The sequence below is a fragment of the Pyrgilauda ruficollis genome, unplaced genomic scaffold (genome assembly GCF_017590135.1).
Source record: "Pyrgilauda ruficollis isolate IOZ18807 unplaced genomic scaffold, ASM1759013v1 scaffold13, whole genome shotgun sequence".
NCBI lineage: Eukaryota > Metazoa > Chordata > Aves > Passeriformes > Passeridae > Pyrgilauda > Pyrgilauda ruficollis.
Genome location: NW_024511432.1, coordinates 4,932,785 through 4,952,276, shown reverse-complemented (window position 1 = coordinate 4,952,276; position 19,492 = coordinate 4,932,785). Strand labels below are relative to the sequence as shown.

The window sequence follows — 19,492 nt, the reverse complement described above, 5'->3', positions numbered from 1 at the left end:
AGGGCAGGGTAGGGGCTGGCAACTGAGTCCAGGGGGCTGGAGGTTAAATACAGCTTCTGAGCATTTCCCTCCAGCCTCCCTCGAGCTGCAGGGAAAGAAAAAGGAGAACCTTGTCAGGAAATGATCTTACCTCAGCTTTCTGCACCCACAGCCCACACACAACGTGATGACCCCCTCTTCACCTCTGCCTTATGCTTTCCCATCCTTCAACCAGCTGTACAGACTACTTTAGGATCACCATCAGAAGCACCTTCACCAGTGTGAATAGAGACTGTCGAGGACACCAAGGGATAAGGACATCAAGCTGTGTCACACCAAAGCACAAACTAAAACCTGTACCAAGCACGAAGGACTCACCTGAGAGGGGACGTTTGTAATACTCCGGAAAGAGCGCTGGGTCTGGAGGAATGGGTCCAGAAATCCTGGATGGCCCTTCACACATCCTGCCACACGTTGCTCTGCCACAGAAACCAACCACCAGAACAGAAATGAACAGGGCTCAGTGAGCCACTGAAAAGCTACATTTAATATATATATATATATATATATACATATGTATAGGAGAATTTCTGACTTTCATTTGACACCTCACCCCCAGCTCCAGAGATGTCCTGCAGGTAGAAACCACCCCAAATTGGACTCTATGCAGGGGAAACAAGGGGTCCAGCAGCCCTGTCCCTACTGTGGGTCAGTGTTTTAACCAGTGCTGAAAATGCCCACAGTTGCTGTAATATTGGGACCTTCAGTATCAAAAAAAATCCTTTGTGGCTTTGTTCTCCCATATGGAAACACTGAATGCAGACAGAGAAGGAGTGAACAGGAAACACCAGGTAGGTGGCCATCATCTGACAGCTTTTAGCCTGAGATTTGAATTATCCTGGACCCTGGGTTCCCTCTAAATGGCTCCTGTGGTTCAAACACAATTTGTCCACAGGACGCTGAAGCTCCTGCCCCACATGGCCATATCCTCCCTGAGAACACACCTGGGCTGTCACCACCCCTGAGCAGGCCAGGGCTGACCCCAGAAGGACAAACACTTTACAAAAAGACAGAACATTTCCCTCCAGGACCATGTGGGGCAGAGGTGGATTTCTGGGAAAGAGCCCAGATGGTTTCTCAGGTCTTGGGGAGAACAGAGAAAAACATGTTTTTCATTTCTGAAGTACTTTTCAAAGCAGCACAAAGCCACAAGTCCCTGCCCTGGCCCACACGGGTCCCTGTTGCTTCTCTTCTCTCCATGGGAGAAGCACAGACCCTTCCACCAGGAAGGGGCAGGAGCAGCCAGCATCAATTTCCCCGCACTGTTCACCTGGACAGCATTTTTATACCTACAACAAACCCTCTCAGAACATGAGCATGCAGGATGCCACACAGCAGGCACAGACTGCTGATGAGCTCTCAGCAGATGCCACAAGAGCCTCATCAGAGTCACACCACAATTCTGACAGGCGCCAGGGCAGCTTGGCTGGAGTCACTGCTGTAAGAGCTGGGGCTACAACCTGCACTCCCTGACTCCTGAGGCAGTAATTTAAACATTTCTGAGACAACTCCACGGGAAGAACCCCTTTCAGGATCCTCAGCATGCCAGCACTGACAGGACGCAGCATCTGCAGTTTAATTTATAAACCAATAAAGGATCAGTGCAAGGCTGAGTGAATCTGACTCATAGCAACTAATGCACTGCAGTCTTCCTTGCTAAATCACCCCTGTTGACATGAGACCCATTAGCAAAATGCTGTTATTCATCTCCTGGACACAACGGCAGAGGCAATGCAAGCAGTGCTGACTGCTGCACACCAGCATGCATGTGCAGCCTCTACCCAGCTGCTCTGGAAAAGCTATTTCTGAAAAGCAGGCACAGACTCTCAGCCAGAGATAAAAGGATGCTGGCTTGGTATTATTTAATCTCCTCGATAATGGATCAACTAAGCCAGAACAGCCTCTCTCATTCTAGAGGAAAAAAAAAAAGAAAAGAAAACGTTCACCATGAGATCACTCCAGAACAGCTACTGGCTTTGAAATGCACATCTGATCTTGATCTGAACTCAGGTCCCAGCCCAGTGATTTACACGTAAAATGACAGGCTGAAATCAAGACCTGTAACAGAGCAGACAATTATTGCGGGGGACTGGGGAGGAAAGGCAGGCTGAGGGGAGGCGGGGGATGGAGGGCTCCTTTTGTACCTTCACATCCCAGCTGCACCCTGCCCTGCTGCAGGGAATTTGCAAATGACACCCACTCCCTGATTTGCAAGTCACATCACCTCTGGCATGGGTTCCTGCAAGATCAGACAACCTCATTACAACAGGGAGCATCTTGCCTATGTAGGGACCTACAGGGACACAAGCCCCCAGCAGCAGTGTCCCAGCCAGACCTCCAGGAATACACTTCCCCAGCTGCTGCCCTGCTCCTGCTGACCACGGGGACACGAGTGAGACCCTCATGGCTCACTCCTGCCCAGAGGACAGGATGACTCTGCTGTCATTGCCACCCGCTTCATTTCTCGGGACAGCTCTGCAGCACCAACAGTCCTGTGCTGAGCCAGTTCCACCCACTGCCCCTGCACCAAACAAGTCACTTCTTTCACTGGGTTTGTTTTCTGCCTGTGTATCCTTTTGTCCAAAAGGAACATGACTTTTACATCCACAGGAGGATCAGAGAAGCACTAGAGCAAGCACCAGGGAAACACAGCAGGAGCACATAGTTATGAACACAGAGGAAGAGGGATGAGGGGACAGGGTCAGCCCTCTTGGGGGCTTTCCTGCACCCAGGAGAGCATCTGCTTTACCACCACATCAGCAACCCAAACATCAACAGACACACACCATTTATGCATTCACAGCCTGCGAGATTCAGGCACACTCTGCAGAAGCAGGCTGAGTAAGTCCAGGCAAACAGATATTTGTGTGCCACTCCTCTCTGCTCCTGTCCCCAGCCAGCCTGCAGACTCCCTAGGGAAGAGTCACAGCTCCCAGCCACCCTGCACAGCTACAGGAGGCACAGGCAGTTGCTGGAGTAACCCAATAACTTCAACACTGCTCATTCAGCCCAGTGTGCTGCTCCCTTCTCCACCAGAGCCATGGCTTTATGCTGGCCTAGGAGCCAAGCAATGCAGGCTCCAGTTCTCTCTCTGCAAGTTTAATAACCAGTTTAATAACTATTAACTCGACTCTGTGCCCTTTGCTGCAGCTGACCAAGTGGTAAAAATGCTACTTATTCCCCTGGCAAACTGAGTCCTTTCAGAGCCTGTAAGAACCACAGCTTCCTTTTGTGGCTTGTTTTTGGCATTGTAGTTAAGGTAACTGCAAAACATGGGAACAGACAAGCCTCAGGCAGGTGCATTTCACAGCCTTGAACCCTCGGCATCTGACTTTGAAGCATTCCCTCTTTTTCACAGATGACATTTTCACTGTGCCTGGGTCCCTGGCCAGGAAGCTGCTACCACACACAGAGCTGATGCCAGCCCAGCTTCTTGCCTTCGTGAGCCAATCTCTGAAAAAAAGCATGGGAAAAAACATCCCACGGTTGTGATAAGTTGTGATAAGCAGAGCAAGTCATCTGCAGCAAATCAAAGGGCTAATCTCCGTGCAGCTGGTCTTGCATGTTTGATTCCTTCCTCAACAGTTTTAGCTGAAATGGAAAGTCACATCAGGATAAGTTCCTCGCCCGAGGGCTGCACCACAACAGCACCAATGGATCTGTGACCATTCCTCCCAAAAAACTGGGAGTCGGGACCAGAGGCCAATGTGTTGTGAACCTACCTAGTGGTTTTTGCCCCTGCCTAAGCCTTCTCCTTGCTGACTGCTATGGGAGAGATTAATATTCTCCTTTTAATATCATTCCCCAGGTGAGTTTCTCCAGGTCTCACCAGCTCTTCCCCATCTGCCAGTCTCAAAGACCCATTTTTCCTTTTGTCTCTCTGAAAACAGAGGGACAGGTAAGCCAGGTGTGATACTGACATTTGCATTTCTGGGAGCTGCTGTGTACCAACAGCTCTTTAGGAATAAAGCCAGCTTGGACAGTCTGCCCATGGAGTCAGCCGCATTTCCCGCAGCGCTGGGGCAGGAGCTGAACGAGGGCCGTGCTGGGCACTGCAAGGTGGGCAGAGCCTGCTGTGGGTGCCACAGAGCTGCAGCCCGGCCTCTCTCAGGAGGGCAAGGGCACATGAGGGCACGGAGGCCGCGTGGGATTCCGCTCGGATGCACGGACGAGCCCCGTGCTGAGGCTGGAGCTCGTGTGGCAGCCCCAACTCCTTGGGCCGAGCTGGCACGGGAGATCAGCACCGGCCCTGCCCGCTGGGGACACGTGCTGAGAGCGGGCACCGCGCCGAGCGACAGCGGACACTGCTGGGACCGGACACCGCTGGGGCCGGACACCACCCGGGGCCCCTCCTGGCTGCCTTCGCCGGGGCTCGGGAGGCGCTGCCAGCAGCGCAGTCCGGGGTGCCGGGGCCCGCAGCCTCCCCCCGTGGGCGCTGCCCCTGCTCCGGGCCCGGCGCTTCCCGGCCCGGCTCCCCGCCCCGCCGCTCCCCGGCAACCGCCGCTTCCGCCGGGATGGGCGGGCCCGGCCCGAGGGCCCCGGCGCCGCTCCCGCGGCCCCGCCGGCTGTGCCCGGGCAGCCGCAGCACACGGGGGACGCTGAGCCCCGGCCGGCCCCGGTCCCTAATGCACAACATCCGCGTTAAGCACACAGGGACTGCACGGGGCAATCCAGGCTGCACGGCTGGAATCCGCTTCGCCCAAACGGGCGCTCCTGCGGTCACCGTCCCGCTCTGGCCGTGCAGCGCAGCTTCAGGCTGCAGGCAGCCACGAGAGGCCCCTTTCAGCTCTCGGCACAGTTCTGCGGTCGTGTCTCTTTCTCACCCAGCAGTCTCGGCACCCTCCTTCCTTCACTGGGACCAGCCGGAGATGTTTTGTGCTTCTTTCTTCCCACAGAGAAGGAGCTGCGCTTTTGATTTGTTCTGCCCAATACAAACTTAGTGACAAAGGCACAAAGGAAGGTTCTCAGTTCCAGAAGGACAGCTTCGAAACAGCCCCCAAAATGGCATGAAAAGAGTCAGGGCTCTTGTGTCTGAATGAAGGCGGTGAGTGCCAGGTGAGCTCAGGACACATTGTCTCATCCATTTTACACAGCACACAGACTCCACAGGCATTAGATGCTCACACCTATGGCAGGATCACGGAGTACAGCTCCTGGCCCCACACAGGACAGCCCCAATAATCCCACCTGTGCCTCCCAGAGCACTGTCCAAACTCTTCTTGAACTGTGGCAAGCTTGGGGCCACAACCACTTCCCTGGGGAGACTATTCCAGTGCCCAGTCACCTTCTGGGTGAAGAATCTTTTCCTAATACCCAATCTAACCGTGCACTTCCTTCACACAGCTCACAGTAGAGATGAGAATGTGCAGAGCACAAGAGCAGCCATGCTCCTACCCTTTAAAACAGCACAGCAGACTTGTTTCTGTCAGAGTCTGGAAAGTAAATATCCAAAGGTAAATACCGAATTTACACACCAAGCAAAGAAAGTGGTCCCATCAATACTGCAGGGATTTTGCTTCTTATTTGGTGTCTTCTGGCAATTTCTACAATAAACGGGGAAGGACTCACCAGATACTGAGTCCCAGCTCTGAGTCTCCTGTTCACTTTTATTAAGATTGTTTTAGCTTGACCAAATCAAACACAAGCACACAGTTGCATAGAGAATTCCCTCAACAAACACAACTTTTTATTTCTGTAGAAAACATGATACTTTTCAGGAAGGTCCAGCTTATGGAACAGCAGCGTGCATGTTAATATACATAAATACACAGGGTTAACAATTTAGTGGGAAATACATTTTAAAAAAAGCTTTCAAGTACACAAAACAAATGTAGTAAAATTAGACTATCCTTTCCACATACCTGCCTCAGAGAGAAACATTTCTCAGAAGGAATGAACTTCCCCATCATCTGCCAACAAATCTCTCCACTGGGCACCAGCTGCAGGAGGGCGTGAAGAAGGGCTGGACCAGAGGATTAATAGCCAGTGTTTGAGATCAAGAGCACATTTACCCATGGCAGTTCAGTCCCTGTTCTCTCAACTACCAGGATGTGTGTAGTGTGACAGTTACCCAGCCAGCACATTAAGAGAGCTGCAAGAGGTAGGAAATACCTCCTTCCTTCCACTTTCAGGTCCCTGAAAGGTTCATGCTGTACTACTTTGTTACCCACCACACTGTGGCAATCCCGTGACCTAGGGAGGCATTTGTCATTTATTTAGTAACAGTCACAGAAATGAGAACGTGGCCCCACAGGCACGGCACTGGTGCTGCCAGGCAGTAAACACAACTGACATAAGCACAGAGCTTATGGAAAAACAGCTGCTGGATGCAGGCAGCCTCTTGAATAGAAGGAATAATGTCTACAGATATGGAAGAATAGCTCAATGCATCACAGACTTCCTGAATATTTTCCTGCCAAGACACCAACAACAGAGAATTATAGTATCATTTAAATAAAACATCAGTTTGAATGAATTTGAAAGACATTTACCACACACAGGAAGCCAAAAGGCTGATCCTTATGTTACTAACTTTAATCTGTTCCTTCTACTTTTTGTCCTATAGGAGTTCAGAGACTTGTTACATCACTGAACTTTTTTCTAAAATTTTACAAACTGAGGATTAAAACATAAATCAGTCTCCCAAGAGAGGAAAAAGGCATCTGAACAACAGATACTCCCTGATCTTGCTCTGTGTGCTTTCATGGTTAAATCAGCAACCTGTGCAACAGGGGTTGTGTCCCATTTCCAAGCCATGCAATGGCAGAGATCCCACAATTCACTTCAGCTACTGCAAGTGCAAAGGGCAATTCAAGTTTTCCTACCAGTCTCCAAGACAAAAATTAAATGTTTGCAAAAAACAGAAACATTTAAAACTCTTCAAACAATTTAAACCAGAACTGTTCCTATGAGAACATATTTTACATGTTTAAAAAAACCAAGAAACTCAGGCTATTAAATAAGAATCTACATATCTTAAAAACTGGGGTTTTTTTACATTACAGCCAGAAGTAGTATTTTCCAAGGTAGGAATGTTCATAAGTTATTTCTTTGAAGTGCCTCACAGAGGTTTTGGTTGGCATCTGGTTCCTCAGTCATCACCTCCACAGTCTCCCACTCACCTGACCTACTGGATTTCTTGATGGCCTCTACCACACTCTGCATGTACAAGCCATCCTCAAAAGAGGCTGCCATGGACACAGGTTTATGATCCCACGTCCGACGGTCTTCCTGGTCCTGGAAAGACTGCCGCAGGGCTTGCACCATGTACACCATTCCTTTCAGGTAGAGCAGCGGGATGTCCTTGAACCCCTTATCCAACAGGCCCTTGTTGACAGGCAGAGAGTCTGTAAACAGCAGTTCCTCCTGGAGCGCGGTGTTCTTCTGCCCGTACAAGTCTGTCCCACGAGCTATGAGGCGGCCGGCAGAGCCCACAATCATGACCTCGTGGATGAATGACCCAGGCATGTTGAAGTTGAGAGTCACAGTGCAACAGACGCCGTCGCTCATGAGCATCTGGAAAACGCAGAAGTCGTCGCTGGTGACGTGGCGGATCCCGCTGATGGCCGTGTTCTGCTTCACAAAAGTCTTGAGCAAACCGTGGACCTTCTCAGCTCTCCTGCTGGTGAGGTGAGTCAGGAGGTCGATGATGTAGGTGCCCATGGTGTGCAGGCCACCCCCTCCCATGAGCTCGTCACAGATCCAGTTGTACTTGTGGCTGAGCAGGCTGCCCCCGTAGACTCGCACGTCGCAGATGATGACGTTGCCCACGTAGTGCTCCTCGATCAGCTGCTTCATCTTCACGAAGGCGGGCAGGAAACGCAGCACGTTGCCAACGATGCTCATCAGCTTGGGGTAATACCTGGCAGCTGTGACCATCCTGAAGGCATCCACAGAGGTAGCAGCTTTCTCACACAGGACGTTCTTCCCTATTCCTGCAGCACAAATGGAAAAAAAATTACAATATTTAGCACACTTGAGGAAAACACGCTCACATGCCCCAAAGGTTGTCAAGAAGTGGTGGTTTTAAGAGTTGGGCTTTCCTGCTGCAATTTCTAAGGTAGAGATCTGGGAACTAAAGTAGGAATGCCAAGTCCAGCAAGACTCAATGCTGTTTCCAAGATGCTTCAGTTGCACCATTGACGAACTCTCACAGAGGGAGGCTCCAAATAAAGAGAGGATTTTCACATAATGAAAGATAAATGTCCAAATGGCATCACATGACATCTAAACAAGACACTCTATGAGTGCTATAGTTTACAAATTATTTGAATACCTGTATAGCCTGAGGAGAAAAAAAAAAAAGCCATGCACCCTGCAGGGAAGAAGGGGGGGGGGGCGGAGAGGAGATTTGATTTTCACTTTGTATTGCACTATCACCATACAATTTTATTTTTTTAAATTAATACAAATGGGACATACAATTTACTTATATATAAAATGTATATTTATAAAAGATATACATACAGATTCTATGTACAGAACACAAGAATTAGAAATAATGTTTTGGTAAGTGGACTGTTTTTAAACAACCCTTTCTAATTAGAAAGCAAATCATTTTGGTCTGCACATACCTGTTTGTACAATCAGACAAAAGGTGACTGAATTACAGAGACAGGAGCTGCACCCCCAAGCTGACCCACTGCAGTTATTGCTCCTGATGCACTTTACATTGTGCTCAGCCTAAATCAATGGGGCAGTCAATAATCCTCTTTTTCCCTAACTGTAAAGCAGAAATTAAGTAATACAAAAGAGCATGACAGTACAAGTTTTAACCAGTTCTTACATTTGGAGCTTTTCTGGTATCCCCCTTCTCATGGCAGTGCTTTACTTTTACTGTTTTTTCCTGTTTTACCTCTGTTCTGATCAAATCTAAACATTTTTCAGTGTAATAACCATGTTATTCCTAACACGGTTATTATAGACACTAACTGGGGATGCCAGACCTGAAGGTCAGTCATGGCACACCACAGTTTCTGCCCAAGAATTTCAGGAATCGCTGCACACGGCGCTGGGCACCTCTCAGAAAGCTCCTCCTCAGGCAGGAGCAGACTGTGCTCCCTGCTCGGCACAGCTGTTTATTGACTCCCAGTGAGCAGGTACCAGCACAGGCACTCCTCGGTCTCTGGACGCGAGGAGAAGGCACATCCCCACCGTGGCTCCCGCTCTCCGTGCTCCCTCTCCCGGCTGCACCCAGCCAGCTCTCCCAGAACCCTCCGAGTGGGCCAGGGACCAGCGCGCTCCCGTGACACAGCTCAGCCAGGGGATAGCTAAGGAGACTCCGAACTTCTGCTTCTAACAGACACAAGTGAAATCCAGTCAGAAACAGGGAAGACTACAAGTGAGAAATCCCCTGTATTGATACGGGTCTACAGCAGCTTTAATGAACAAAGGGTCAGGTCAAACTCCAAGTGGACACCCTGGCTGGCCATTGGTAACCCCCCATTTTAGGGACCATTTCTGAGTCCCCTGTCCCCAGTCCTGCTGCCAAGGCAAGGCACAACACAGTTCAGTACTTTTCAGGGCTAGCTGAAGCACCTGACAAGTATCTAGAGCTGCTTCAGTCCAGTTTATCTGCCATGTTTAAACGGTGCTCATCTCCAAGGCAGGTTACAGTAAAGCAGCACCAGAGAAAGCAAAGGGATGCTCACAGCATCCTGAGCAAATCTGTACCCTCAAAGCTTGCAGAAAACCAAAGTGACTCTGGCTCCATGGGAGCAGCTCTGCAGCCAGTGCTGTGCTGGTGCTGCTCCCCTGCTGCCCAGCCTGGGGACAGCCCTGTCACAGCAGGCTCCCCCTGCTCTGCTGAGCAGCCTCGCCCTCGCTCAGTGCTGTGCCTGTTGTGGAACCCCAGGCTGAGCCACCTGAGGAGCTAAAAGTGGCTGATGCCTTTTTTTGGGATGGCAGTCAGTGCAGCACACTGACAGCTGGGCACAGCCCACAGCCACTGCCAGAGTGCCAGGATGACACCTGGGAACACATAACAGCTCTGGGATAATCCTGCTGTTGCCTTCAGTGGAACATCCCTCCAGCTGTCCCCAAGCTCACAGAGATGGCCATGAAGCAAGGACAGAGCCAAGTCAGAGATGGCTACAAGGTCCTTTAACAAGGTAATGGCCATGCCTTTTGTTTTTCAAGGCAGTGCAGCTTACATCCCTGGGATTGTTACTATTGTTTTGGTAATGAATAACCTGAACTTTGCACCATATTGTTTTCCTAAACCACAGCTGCAAAATTTTCAGTTGAGGCCCTCACCAGCCAGGAGACATGATGGGTGCATTTAACTGTGGAACATGAACCACAACACAGACATTTGGTGAAATTTATTTAGTTCCTCTGAGATCAAAAGAAGCACAAATTTAAAGAGAGCTTCTTGCTTTGCCTGTTGTGGAGATAAACCATAAGATTACACTGATTTTAATATGAACTATCCCCTGGGCTTTGATCTCTTCTGTCTGGTTCATGAACTCAAACCAGTGTCACTGCTTTGTCCCCAGGCTTGTTCATGGATGCCTGTCAGCAAGAAACTTAGACAAGGAAACTGCACCACCTAGAAAAACTGGGTTTTTTTCTCCTCTTTACCAAATGGAAGCACAGGTTTTTAAAAAAGTAGAAAAATGTACAAAAATAAGTGCTAAAACCGTCACCACTTTAAAACAAACAAACAAAGCACAACAAAACACAACACACAAGACCATTATTACTGCACCACTTCTGACATTTCCTAAAGCCCAGTCTCTTGGCAAGTAAACACCAATCTGTTATAAACAATTCACAGCAAATAATTCTCTGATTATAATCATCACTGTATCAATCTCAACTTCCAAACAAAATGTTGCTGCCATCTTTGGCCCTCCCCTGGTTCTGTGTTCCTTCAGAACATTCAGGCACAGGAGACCACCCAACACTGGCTTTAAATAAGTCATGATATACTGGGCAGCAGACCTGCAAATACCACTGCAATGAACCTGGAGAGCTGAAAGGCAAGGTCAGCACCACACTGGCCTGAGATGTCTGCATCAGTTTACAGACCAGGACATCTCAGGACAGAGGAAGTGATTGTTACCCTTTCCTGCTACATCCATCCATCTCCCTGGCTTTTTCAGCCTTCCACTTCCTATACTTGCATTCAAGCACACATACAACCTCTGTATTTCTGCACCAGCTTTACCTCCCTTTCCTCCCCTGGATAATGTCCTCTTATGAGTTCCCAGCCTTCAGAGAAGGAATCCTAATCCCTTTTAGTTAATAATCCATCAGAGAATGGTGAATCCTCTCCTTTTTAGCCCACTTGATCATCAAGAACCACAAGACCTAGTGAAATGCATATTACCTAACAAATGCTTTAAAGAGCTTTTAGCATATTTGAAGAGATAAATTCTAACCTACAGTTCAAATATTTAAAAATCAGAATACGTTAAAATTCAAAGGACAGTACTCCAACAAGGTAAACAAACAAATCCAACAGTATAAAAAAGAAAAGGAAAAAAAAGCCTGAAATCTCACTCTGCATATCTAAGTGGCATTGCAAATGTTTGTGCAGGGACTTGTTTACTTCCAAAAGAAATTACTGTAGAGAAAAGAGGTACAACAAACAACCCGGGCTCACATGGTCTGAGATTACCTGTCCTAAAATTAACTCATGTATCTCCTGTAAACAAAGTAAAAATATCACCCTTGTTATTTACAGAATTACACGCAAACTGACACCCACGCTGCTCTCCAGGAGAGGACATTAACACTACAAAGTCACACACCGGGGAATTAAGAAATGTCATGATGCCTGGGCAGTTGGCTCCCATCTCCCTGCCCAACCAGTCTGGGGTGTCATCCCTTCTTTGTCATCCAGCTGGATTCCTCCTGCTGTCCCCACCATCTGCCCTCCTGAGTCAGGTAGAAGGATTCCTCCAGCTGGGACCACATCAGCCTGCTATGGACATGGATGTGCCAAGAGTGGTCCAGGGTCACAGCTAAAACACCATCTCTTAGCTCCTAATTCACAAGATTCTACTGAGTGTATACAAATATTTTTTCAAAGTCTTTCAACTTCCAAGTTTGATTTTACTTGTGGAGAAAGCATAAAGCAGAGCTGAACAACCTGCCCCTTCCAGGTAAATCTCAGTTTCCTAGAAGAGAACATGGGAAAATTTAAAGTTAATTAAACAATTTGTTTTGTTTTGGCTTTTTTTGTTGTTGTTTCTGCTTTTTTTAAATGGGCATAAAGCCATTTACCCTCTCATTATTGTCTCTGATACAGCCTTTTATTACAAATTTCCTACCATAACTTCAGTCTGACCCAAGCAAAATATTTTAGCCCAATTGGTTCAAGCAGATCTATAAGCAATTATTAACAGTATTTAAAAAAAACCAAACCAGGTAACCCTTCTCACAAATGCCACACAAAATTTTTAGCACCACATTTGCCATTAGTGCAACCAGAACTGTGCTGGGCTAAATCTCAATCTGCCAACAAGCTACAGATTTTTGGTCCAACTCCAAGGATAAAAAGGTACCTAGAGCCTTCACAGCAATTTGCCGAGTCAGGGGTGGAGGGATGTTGATGCAAACCAAATCCACGTCCTGATGCAGCAAGACATCGTCAGTCCGACTGGTGTAGAAGGAGATGTTCATTTCCTCTGCCAGCTGCTTGGCTTCCTCTTCAGTCTTGCCCCAAAGAGCTTCAATGGAGAAGCCTTCTGCCCTCAGCAAGGGTACCAGGACCCGGGCAGCACTACCAGTTCCAAACACACCCACTCCAGGGAGCATTTTCATTCTTCATTCATTCATTCGAGCATCAGGGTCTACACACAGGCCTTCAGTAAAATGTTCGGCTCCTCAGCTCGGTGTTCCATCCACATCTCCTAAAATGTGAAAAGTTACAAGTCATTATCAGCAAAAGGCACATTGTGGTATCAAACACACCTACCCTGAATGCCACATTCTGTCCTTTGTATGGCTTTCAACATTCTCAAACATCCTAATGACAAAAACCAAAACCCCCAAAAGGTGCAGTCTATAGAGATACAGTATGAAGGGACAAACCTAACAAACCTGTTGCAGAAGAAGGGTAAGAAAGCAGCTTGACAGAGTCATCTCCTCAGCTTCAAAATTCAGCACACAGGGACAGAAACACACACAAGAATGCAGGATAAACCAGACACAGGCACAAACTGGGAGTGACAGGAAGCACCAAGAGGACAGGACATGGAGTCTGTCACACCAGCAGTAAAAGCAGTGCTGCTCTATTTGTGATGATGTAAGCTCCTAAATGAGATAAAGGTTTGTGAGATGAGGTAATAGCTTTTATTAGACTAATTGAAATAGCTGGAAATAATAGACATGCTTTGGGACACATAAATCTTTCTTCCAAATTAAATACACAAACTGAAAACAACTACCTGGACCTTAACAATTTTATGGCAAATAGGTAAGTCAGTCTAGAGAAGATTTAGAAAATATGTCCTGTGGGGAAAGCCTGGATTCAGTGAGCTTGTTTTGCCTGGGGAGAAGAAGCCTACAAGGAGAGAGAATGCCAGTGTTTAAATACACAGAAATCTGCTTGCTGAAAGGAAAAGGGCGCTCCTCTGTGTCCACTGTGGATAGTTAAAAGCTTCACCTAGGACAGTTAAAAATATCTCCTTCTGCCAATGCCACTTAAACTCCAGGAATGCAGGGTTTGCACAGAATTATAATATTCCCTACACACAAACTATTGGTCAAGTCACACTCCTTTTGTTCTTCCAAATATTTCCTGGTAAATCAATTCCTTTGAGCCCTACCTGCCAGTCTGCCCCAGCACAGCTGCTGTCCACAGCTGGCCAAACTGCCTTCAGCACTCGCTTTAGCACCAACTTCAAGGAGAGATGTCACAAGTCTCCTCAATCTCTGACACCACAGAAACCTACAAAACAAAGCTTTCGTTCTGTGCCTTTCTGAATTCTCATCTACTACACCCACTTGACCTTTTTTGAATTTTTTTTTTGAGAGAAAAACATGACAAATTCCATTTTCATTAGAAGCTTACAATGAAAAAACAAAGACCATATTTAAAAAGAGAACTGGTACCAGCACCAGATCACCTTTGGAAAAGACACCTATAAGCAGCAAGAATCACAGCCTGTTTCAGAAACAATGTTACTCATTTCCCCATCCCAAGATACTCACATTAAGTTACAACACACGAAAGCAAACCCTGACACAGCACTGGGCAGTACCAGCACAGAAGTGGAACTAATCCCAGCGCAAGTGCTTTGTTTGCAATCAGCACCTCATTAGTCTGGGGGTGCCTACACTGCCCAGCTTGTGCCATAAAACTGAACCTCGACTGAATTCCTATGTATTTCTATAGTACAGACACTAAACTAAAAAAAAAAAAAGCTTGAGAATATTTATCTTGCAAAATGCACAAATGCTTACAGATGCTATAAAACAGCTTATGAAATATTTACTTAATTAATTCAGTATGTTTTTCCTTATTCTGTGTGATGCAGCATTTGCAGTGATACTGTCACTGTCATTCTTTATAAAGATGAACAAAGCTCATTGGCATAAACTTTTTATCCAACATTTAGCAGAACACTCAAACAAGGCAGTGACAAGATCAAAAGGATCTTGAAAATATTTACAAGTCTACATAAAAGGGTGGGACCCTGGAATACTAGCAAGGATGATGGCTTCTACCCAGGCTTGCTTTATATAAATCACTCAAACAAAAAAAAACCCAAAAAAACAAAACCCTTGCAACTGGATGGACAGCTGGCATAACTACTGAAGTCCCCACAAATCTGTTTAGTAGTTTATGGTATGGAAGAGTTAAAAATTCTTACAGCAGAAAGAACATCTTTGTTTGAAGGGATACAAAGTGAGGTGGAGCAGAGACCAGGTGAGTGTGTGCCTGCTTGCACAGATCACACAGATGTGTCTAACTCACACAACAGCTCAGAAAAGGCTGAATTCATTGAAAATGCTCCAGGAGAACACCACAGTATGTGCAACAGGAGCCTCCTGCTACTCAGATAAGGTGATTTCTCCAACAATCACTCAGTTTAAGTGTTACTCTTCCCTGTTTTCCATTCAGTTGCCTCTTAAAAAATAAGCCAGTCCTTACATGGGGCAAACCACAGAGCACGTGGAGCACGAGCAGAACTGAGCTGAGAGAGCTTTAGAAAGGGGGTACACGTGGGTGCTGCAGCCTCCACACACACACACACACTGCAGACACACTCCAGTGCTGGCAGGAGAGGGATCCCAGCCCAGGCCAGCTGAGAAACAGCCTAAACCCTCCACGTCAGAAAAAGGCCACTGCTGAGGACAGGCAGCTGTAATTGACAGTTTGGGAAGAAGGAACAGGGATCTCAGAAGAACAGCACTGTGCAGCCACAGAAGTCCCCAAGAGCACCATCATCTGGAGCTCTACGTGCACATCTGGTACTTCTCTTCTCAGAGGTGATCAAAAGCACCAAAATCTCCTGGAAAGGAAGACCTAAGCAAGGAAAGATTCCTCAGTTTGGATGAGACATCACAAGTAATAAAGTCAGGAGTGGCTTAGGATGGAGAAAAGCAAAGTTTTCACTGTCCTTCACCACGTAAGAGCACATCAAATAGAGCTCAGAGAAGGCAGGATCAAAACAATCTGAAGGAGGTGGTTCCTTGCCTCAGAGTTTTTTAAGTTGTGAAATGCCCTTGCCATGAGACAGTGCAGACATTTGTCATTTACAGGGAGTGAAAAGACAGACTCCTGTCTATCCACTGAGGTTCACTGAATGCACAGAAATCACAACTAGCACTGAACTGAAAACCAGAGAAAACTGATTTTGGCAGAGCATGGGAACAGCTCTGAGAAAGAAATGCCTGAAACTGGAACCAACACCAGCTTAGAATTAGGTACAATTTCTACATATTTACTTTAAAACCCACCAAGCCTCAAACAAGACTCAGCAAATTAGTTACAAAAATTAAAATCCTAGTGCATCAACCTCTCCAGCAGTCAAACATTGGAATGAACAATTCAATGAGAACCTCCCCCAGAAAACACAAAAGGCAGAGCTCTTATGGGCAACTGAAAGCAGACTGCAACAGGTATCTTGCATGTCAGGAGATAAAAATCAATTTCTTTTTAACAGAGATGAAATAATCAATCCTGCAACATCATTCTGACTTAAATTTTCCAACAGAAGCACTTAAGAGCTCTGCCACCATTTTTTTTTTTTTTTTTTTTTTTTTTTGTGGCCACAAAACCCCTTCATTTTTGCTGAATTTCACAGTGAGTTTGAAGTCCCATCCTGGCCATAGAAAGGAGGTTTTTGACTCTTTTGGTACACATAGCAGCAAGAAGTTTGTGACCCAGTGCAATGAAAAACCTGATGGCTCCAAGAGCATCCCATTCAATTCCATGTTGAAGAAGTCTGGGAGCTCCAAAGGCATAAGTCTCTAAAACTAGATAGTACAGTCAAGGATCACAGGGCTCAGAAACTGTTGTGGACCATTACAGATGGCCAAAGGTAGTGAAAATAACAGCCCATGTTCAGAAAGGTGCTGGCCAGGGTAGCACTGGCTCTGCATAAAGAGAAAGCTTTTCACATGTCTCCAACTTATCCTAAGAAGTTCCTTTTGGGTTCCAAGAAAGACAAGGCACATGGTGGAGGAGCACACCAGCAAACACTTCTGCCCTCTGGCACGAATACACTTGACGCGGTGTGTGGAATGGTTCACGTGTTGATGTCAAAACTGACGTGCTTTCTTTACTAAACGTGCTTTTGATCCAGCGCCAGCGGGTTGTGCGATAACCCAGGAGCGCACAGCCTGAAGGAACTCCCACCACACCTGGAGACGAGCCCAGCACAGCTCTCTGTCCTTCCTGGTCTGCACGCACAGCAGCAAAGGCCCCGTTCCAGGCACGGCACTTCCCACAGGTGCCGCCCGAGGTCCAAGGTGGCAGTGAGGACCGTGCCGGAGACAGCAGCAGCTGGGAAATCCCGGGAACCAAACCGGCCTTCGCGCAGAGCCCGCGGCACGGCCACGGCAGCCGCGGGGATGCCGCCGGCACGGCCCGCGGGGCTCCGCGCCGCCCGGGGCAGCGGGGCTCGGGCAGCCGCTCCTCGTGCGCGGGCTCCTGGCAGGGCTGGACGGGACAGAGCTCACCTGACCTCGCCTCACCCCTGGAACAGGGCACGGCTCACCTCGCCTCACCTCCCCCTTCAGGGGTCAGGACGGGACAGGCCCCGCCTCACCTCACCGGCCCACACGGAGTTGGTACCCCCGGCCCCTCCCCAGCCGCTCGCGGCCCCGGCGCCCTCTGGCAGGAGCGCGCTCCCCTCGCCGCCCAGCGGCCCCGGGACAGCGGAGGAGCCCGGGGGGCTCGAGGGGTCCGAGCCGCCCTCACCTGTGCCCGGCCGGGCCACCGGGGTTGTCCCGCCTGGCGCATCCTTGGGCCGGGCGCGCTCCCGAGGCGGCCGCGCGCTCCCGGGGCGGCGGCCCTGCCCGGCCCGCGCATGCGCGACAGCCCGGCGCCGCACCGCCCCTCCGCCGGGCAGCGGCCCCCAACATGGCGGCGCCCAGGGGGCTTCAGGCGCCGCTTGAAGGACGGCCAATCCTGAGGCTGGAGATGGGCAGAGAGGCGGGACTTATGGTGACTGACAGAGACAACAGCCAATGGGAGAACAGCGCGATGAGCTGTGGTGAGGCGGTGTGGGCTCTCGGGCTGTGCCCCGATTGGGGTCCCGGGGGCGGCCGCCGCTTCCTGAGGGTGCTGTGCCTGACGGAGGGAGCCCGGAACACCGCCAGTGTCTGCAGCACCTCCTGCTCGGTGACACCAGCTGCTCTGGCGCTGGCTCTTCCGTGCCCAGCTCCGTGAGGGCTCAGGGCTCAGATCGATGTGCCCCCGAGCCCCGTCAGCCCCACAGTGCTGTGAGGGCAGGATCGCTTCTGGCGGCCCTGCGGGGACAGAGCACCACGACGCCCAGGGAAGAGCTCTGTAAAGGCACCGCGGGCCGACTGAAAACAGCGCTTCTCACAGCGCTCCTCATCCTCCCCAGCCTCGCACGGGGGCTGCTCGCTGCTCCCAGCAGCTGCAGAGGAAGACCTTGATGGCACGTTCTGTATTTCCCCCGTGCCCTTCAAGGGAGTGGGGAGCTCCTGAGGGACTCTGCAGCCTCCCTGTTGCTGTGGACATTGTGTAGTGCCTGGTGTAGCTGAGGCGGGGCACCCTGTTATTAACAGTAGCATTGCCATTTCCTGCTCTCTTTTCTCCTTGGCAGAGAGCACCATGGAATGTGGCTGTGGAGTTGGAAGGGGCTCTGGTAGGAGAGCACCCCTGTGGAGTCAGCAGAAAGCAAGACATTAACCTTTAGTTCCACCAGCACTACAGCTGGGAACAGGGGGAAGGCACGTCCTGCTGGAGAAGGTCTTGGCTTCATCAGTGCCAGGAAACGTGAGAACCAGAATAGAAATTAAAAGGAAGGAAGCAAACGAGTACACATCGTTATGCAGTTGTGAAATGAGAGAAGGTGAAGATTCAAATGCAGACAGGAACTGAACATCAGAAAGAGCATGGGATGACATGCTGAGGTCCAGAGGGGAGAGCAAGAGGGATACAGAACCTCTCACTTGTCATTCTTGTGGATCTTGTGCCATCTTATCAGCAAATATCATGCTGGTGTTGCTGCTTTCTTGTGTGGGTTGGTTTACAGATGAGACCTCAGCTTCAGCCAGGAAGTTCCACTGGCTGGTGGAGCAGAGCTCCAGTGAACAGCCTTTCTTCTGGAGACACGTGTGGCCAGGCTGTGTGTGCCCAGCATGGTGTGGAGGGTGGTTACTATGGATGCTGACAGAAACTAAAGGGGAGGAAATGGCAGATGGGAGGAGGTTGTGCTCTGAGTGTGAAGAAGAAGAGCAGTGGCTGGCAGTGGGGAGCAGCAGAGATTGCACCCACAGAGGCTGGGGGCACAGAGGGGCCTGCACCTGCTGACTGCTGCCCATGTCCCTTTGGTGGCAAGGGTGACACAAGCTGTGTCTGGTCTGGTGATGTTCATGTCCCTCATGCCAGAGGTGCAGGGAAATACAGGGAAGTGGCAATGAAGTGACAGGAGCTGGGTCCTCATGGCCAGAGTGGGGGCAGGGCTCTGCAGGGCCATGTACATCCCACAAGCAGAGCACTCTGATCAAGCCCATCCCTATGTCAAACCGCAAGTCCCTGGGGGTGGCAGGGTGTGTGTGTCCCCACCTGGGCTCAGCAGGAGCACCTCCGATCACCAGATGGGTGTGGACATCACCCCTGCCGTGCCGCAGCACCGCTTCCTCCAGGGGCTCCATTCCCTGGGGTGAAACCAAACAGGCTCGGGTGGCGTGGGGAGGTGGCGCTGCCGGAAGCTGAGGAAGTGGCAGGGAGTGCTGGGCCGGGCCCTAGTGGAGTGGGGATGGCCATCAGCAGCTCCCGGGGCATTACTCGGGTCTCAGG

The 19,492-nt window shown here is 49.3% G+C and overlaps 1 protein-coding gene across 6 annotated transcripts; it reads right to left on the bottom strand.

Annotated features, from left to right (window-relative positions):
- Positions 1–1,985: 1,985 nt before the first annotated feature.
- GFOD2 (glucose-fructose oxidoreductase domain containing 2) lies at positions 1,986–17,549 on the bottom strand. Of its 6 annotated transcripts, XR_005954423.1 has the most exons (6): positions 17,420–17,549; positions 12,552–12,899; positions 9,058–9,333; positions 5,901–7,973; positions 2,184–2,278; positions 1,986–2,097 (listed from the first exon to the last, which is right to left on the bottom strand). XR_005954423.1 is itself a non-coding variant. In XM_041458793.1 (4 exons), the coding sequence occupies exons 2-4, from the start codon at positions 12,808–12,810 to the stop codon at positions 7,075–7,077; spliced, it is 1,434 nt and encodes a 477-aa protein (XP_041314727.1). In that variant the 5' UTR covers positions 12,811–12,899; positions 17,420–17,549; the 3' UTR covers positions 5,704–7,074. The 6 variants fall into 6 exon arrangements, 5 of the variants coding, with proteins under 5 accessions (XP_041314727.1, XP_041314729.1, XP_041314728.1 ...); XM_041458793.1 differs by lacking the exons at positions 1,986–2,097; positions 2,184–2,278 and having other exon boundaries at positions 5,704–7,973; XM_041458795.1 differs by lacking the exons at positions 1,986–2,097; positions 2,184–2,278; positions 17,420–17,549 and adding an exon at positions 13,081–13,256 and having other exon boundaries at positions 5,704–7,973.
- Positions 17,550–19,492: the final 1,943 nt, after the last annotated feature.

Coding starts and splice junctions, on each gene's coding strand:
- GFOD2 (XM_041458793.1), bottom strand. CDS start 12,810: ATGAAAATGCTCCCTGGAGTGGGTGTGTTTGGAACTGGTAGTGCTGCC. Junction 9,334..12,551: donor AATTGCTGTGAAGGCTCTAG/GTACCTTTTTAT, acceptor TGTGTCTGTTAG/AAGCAGAAGTTCGGAGTCTC. Junction 7,974..9,057: donor GAGGAGGAGCTTTCTGAGAG/GTGCCCAGCGCC, acceptor TTTGTGCTGCAG/GAATAGGGAAGAACGTCCTG.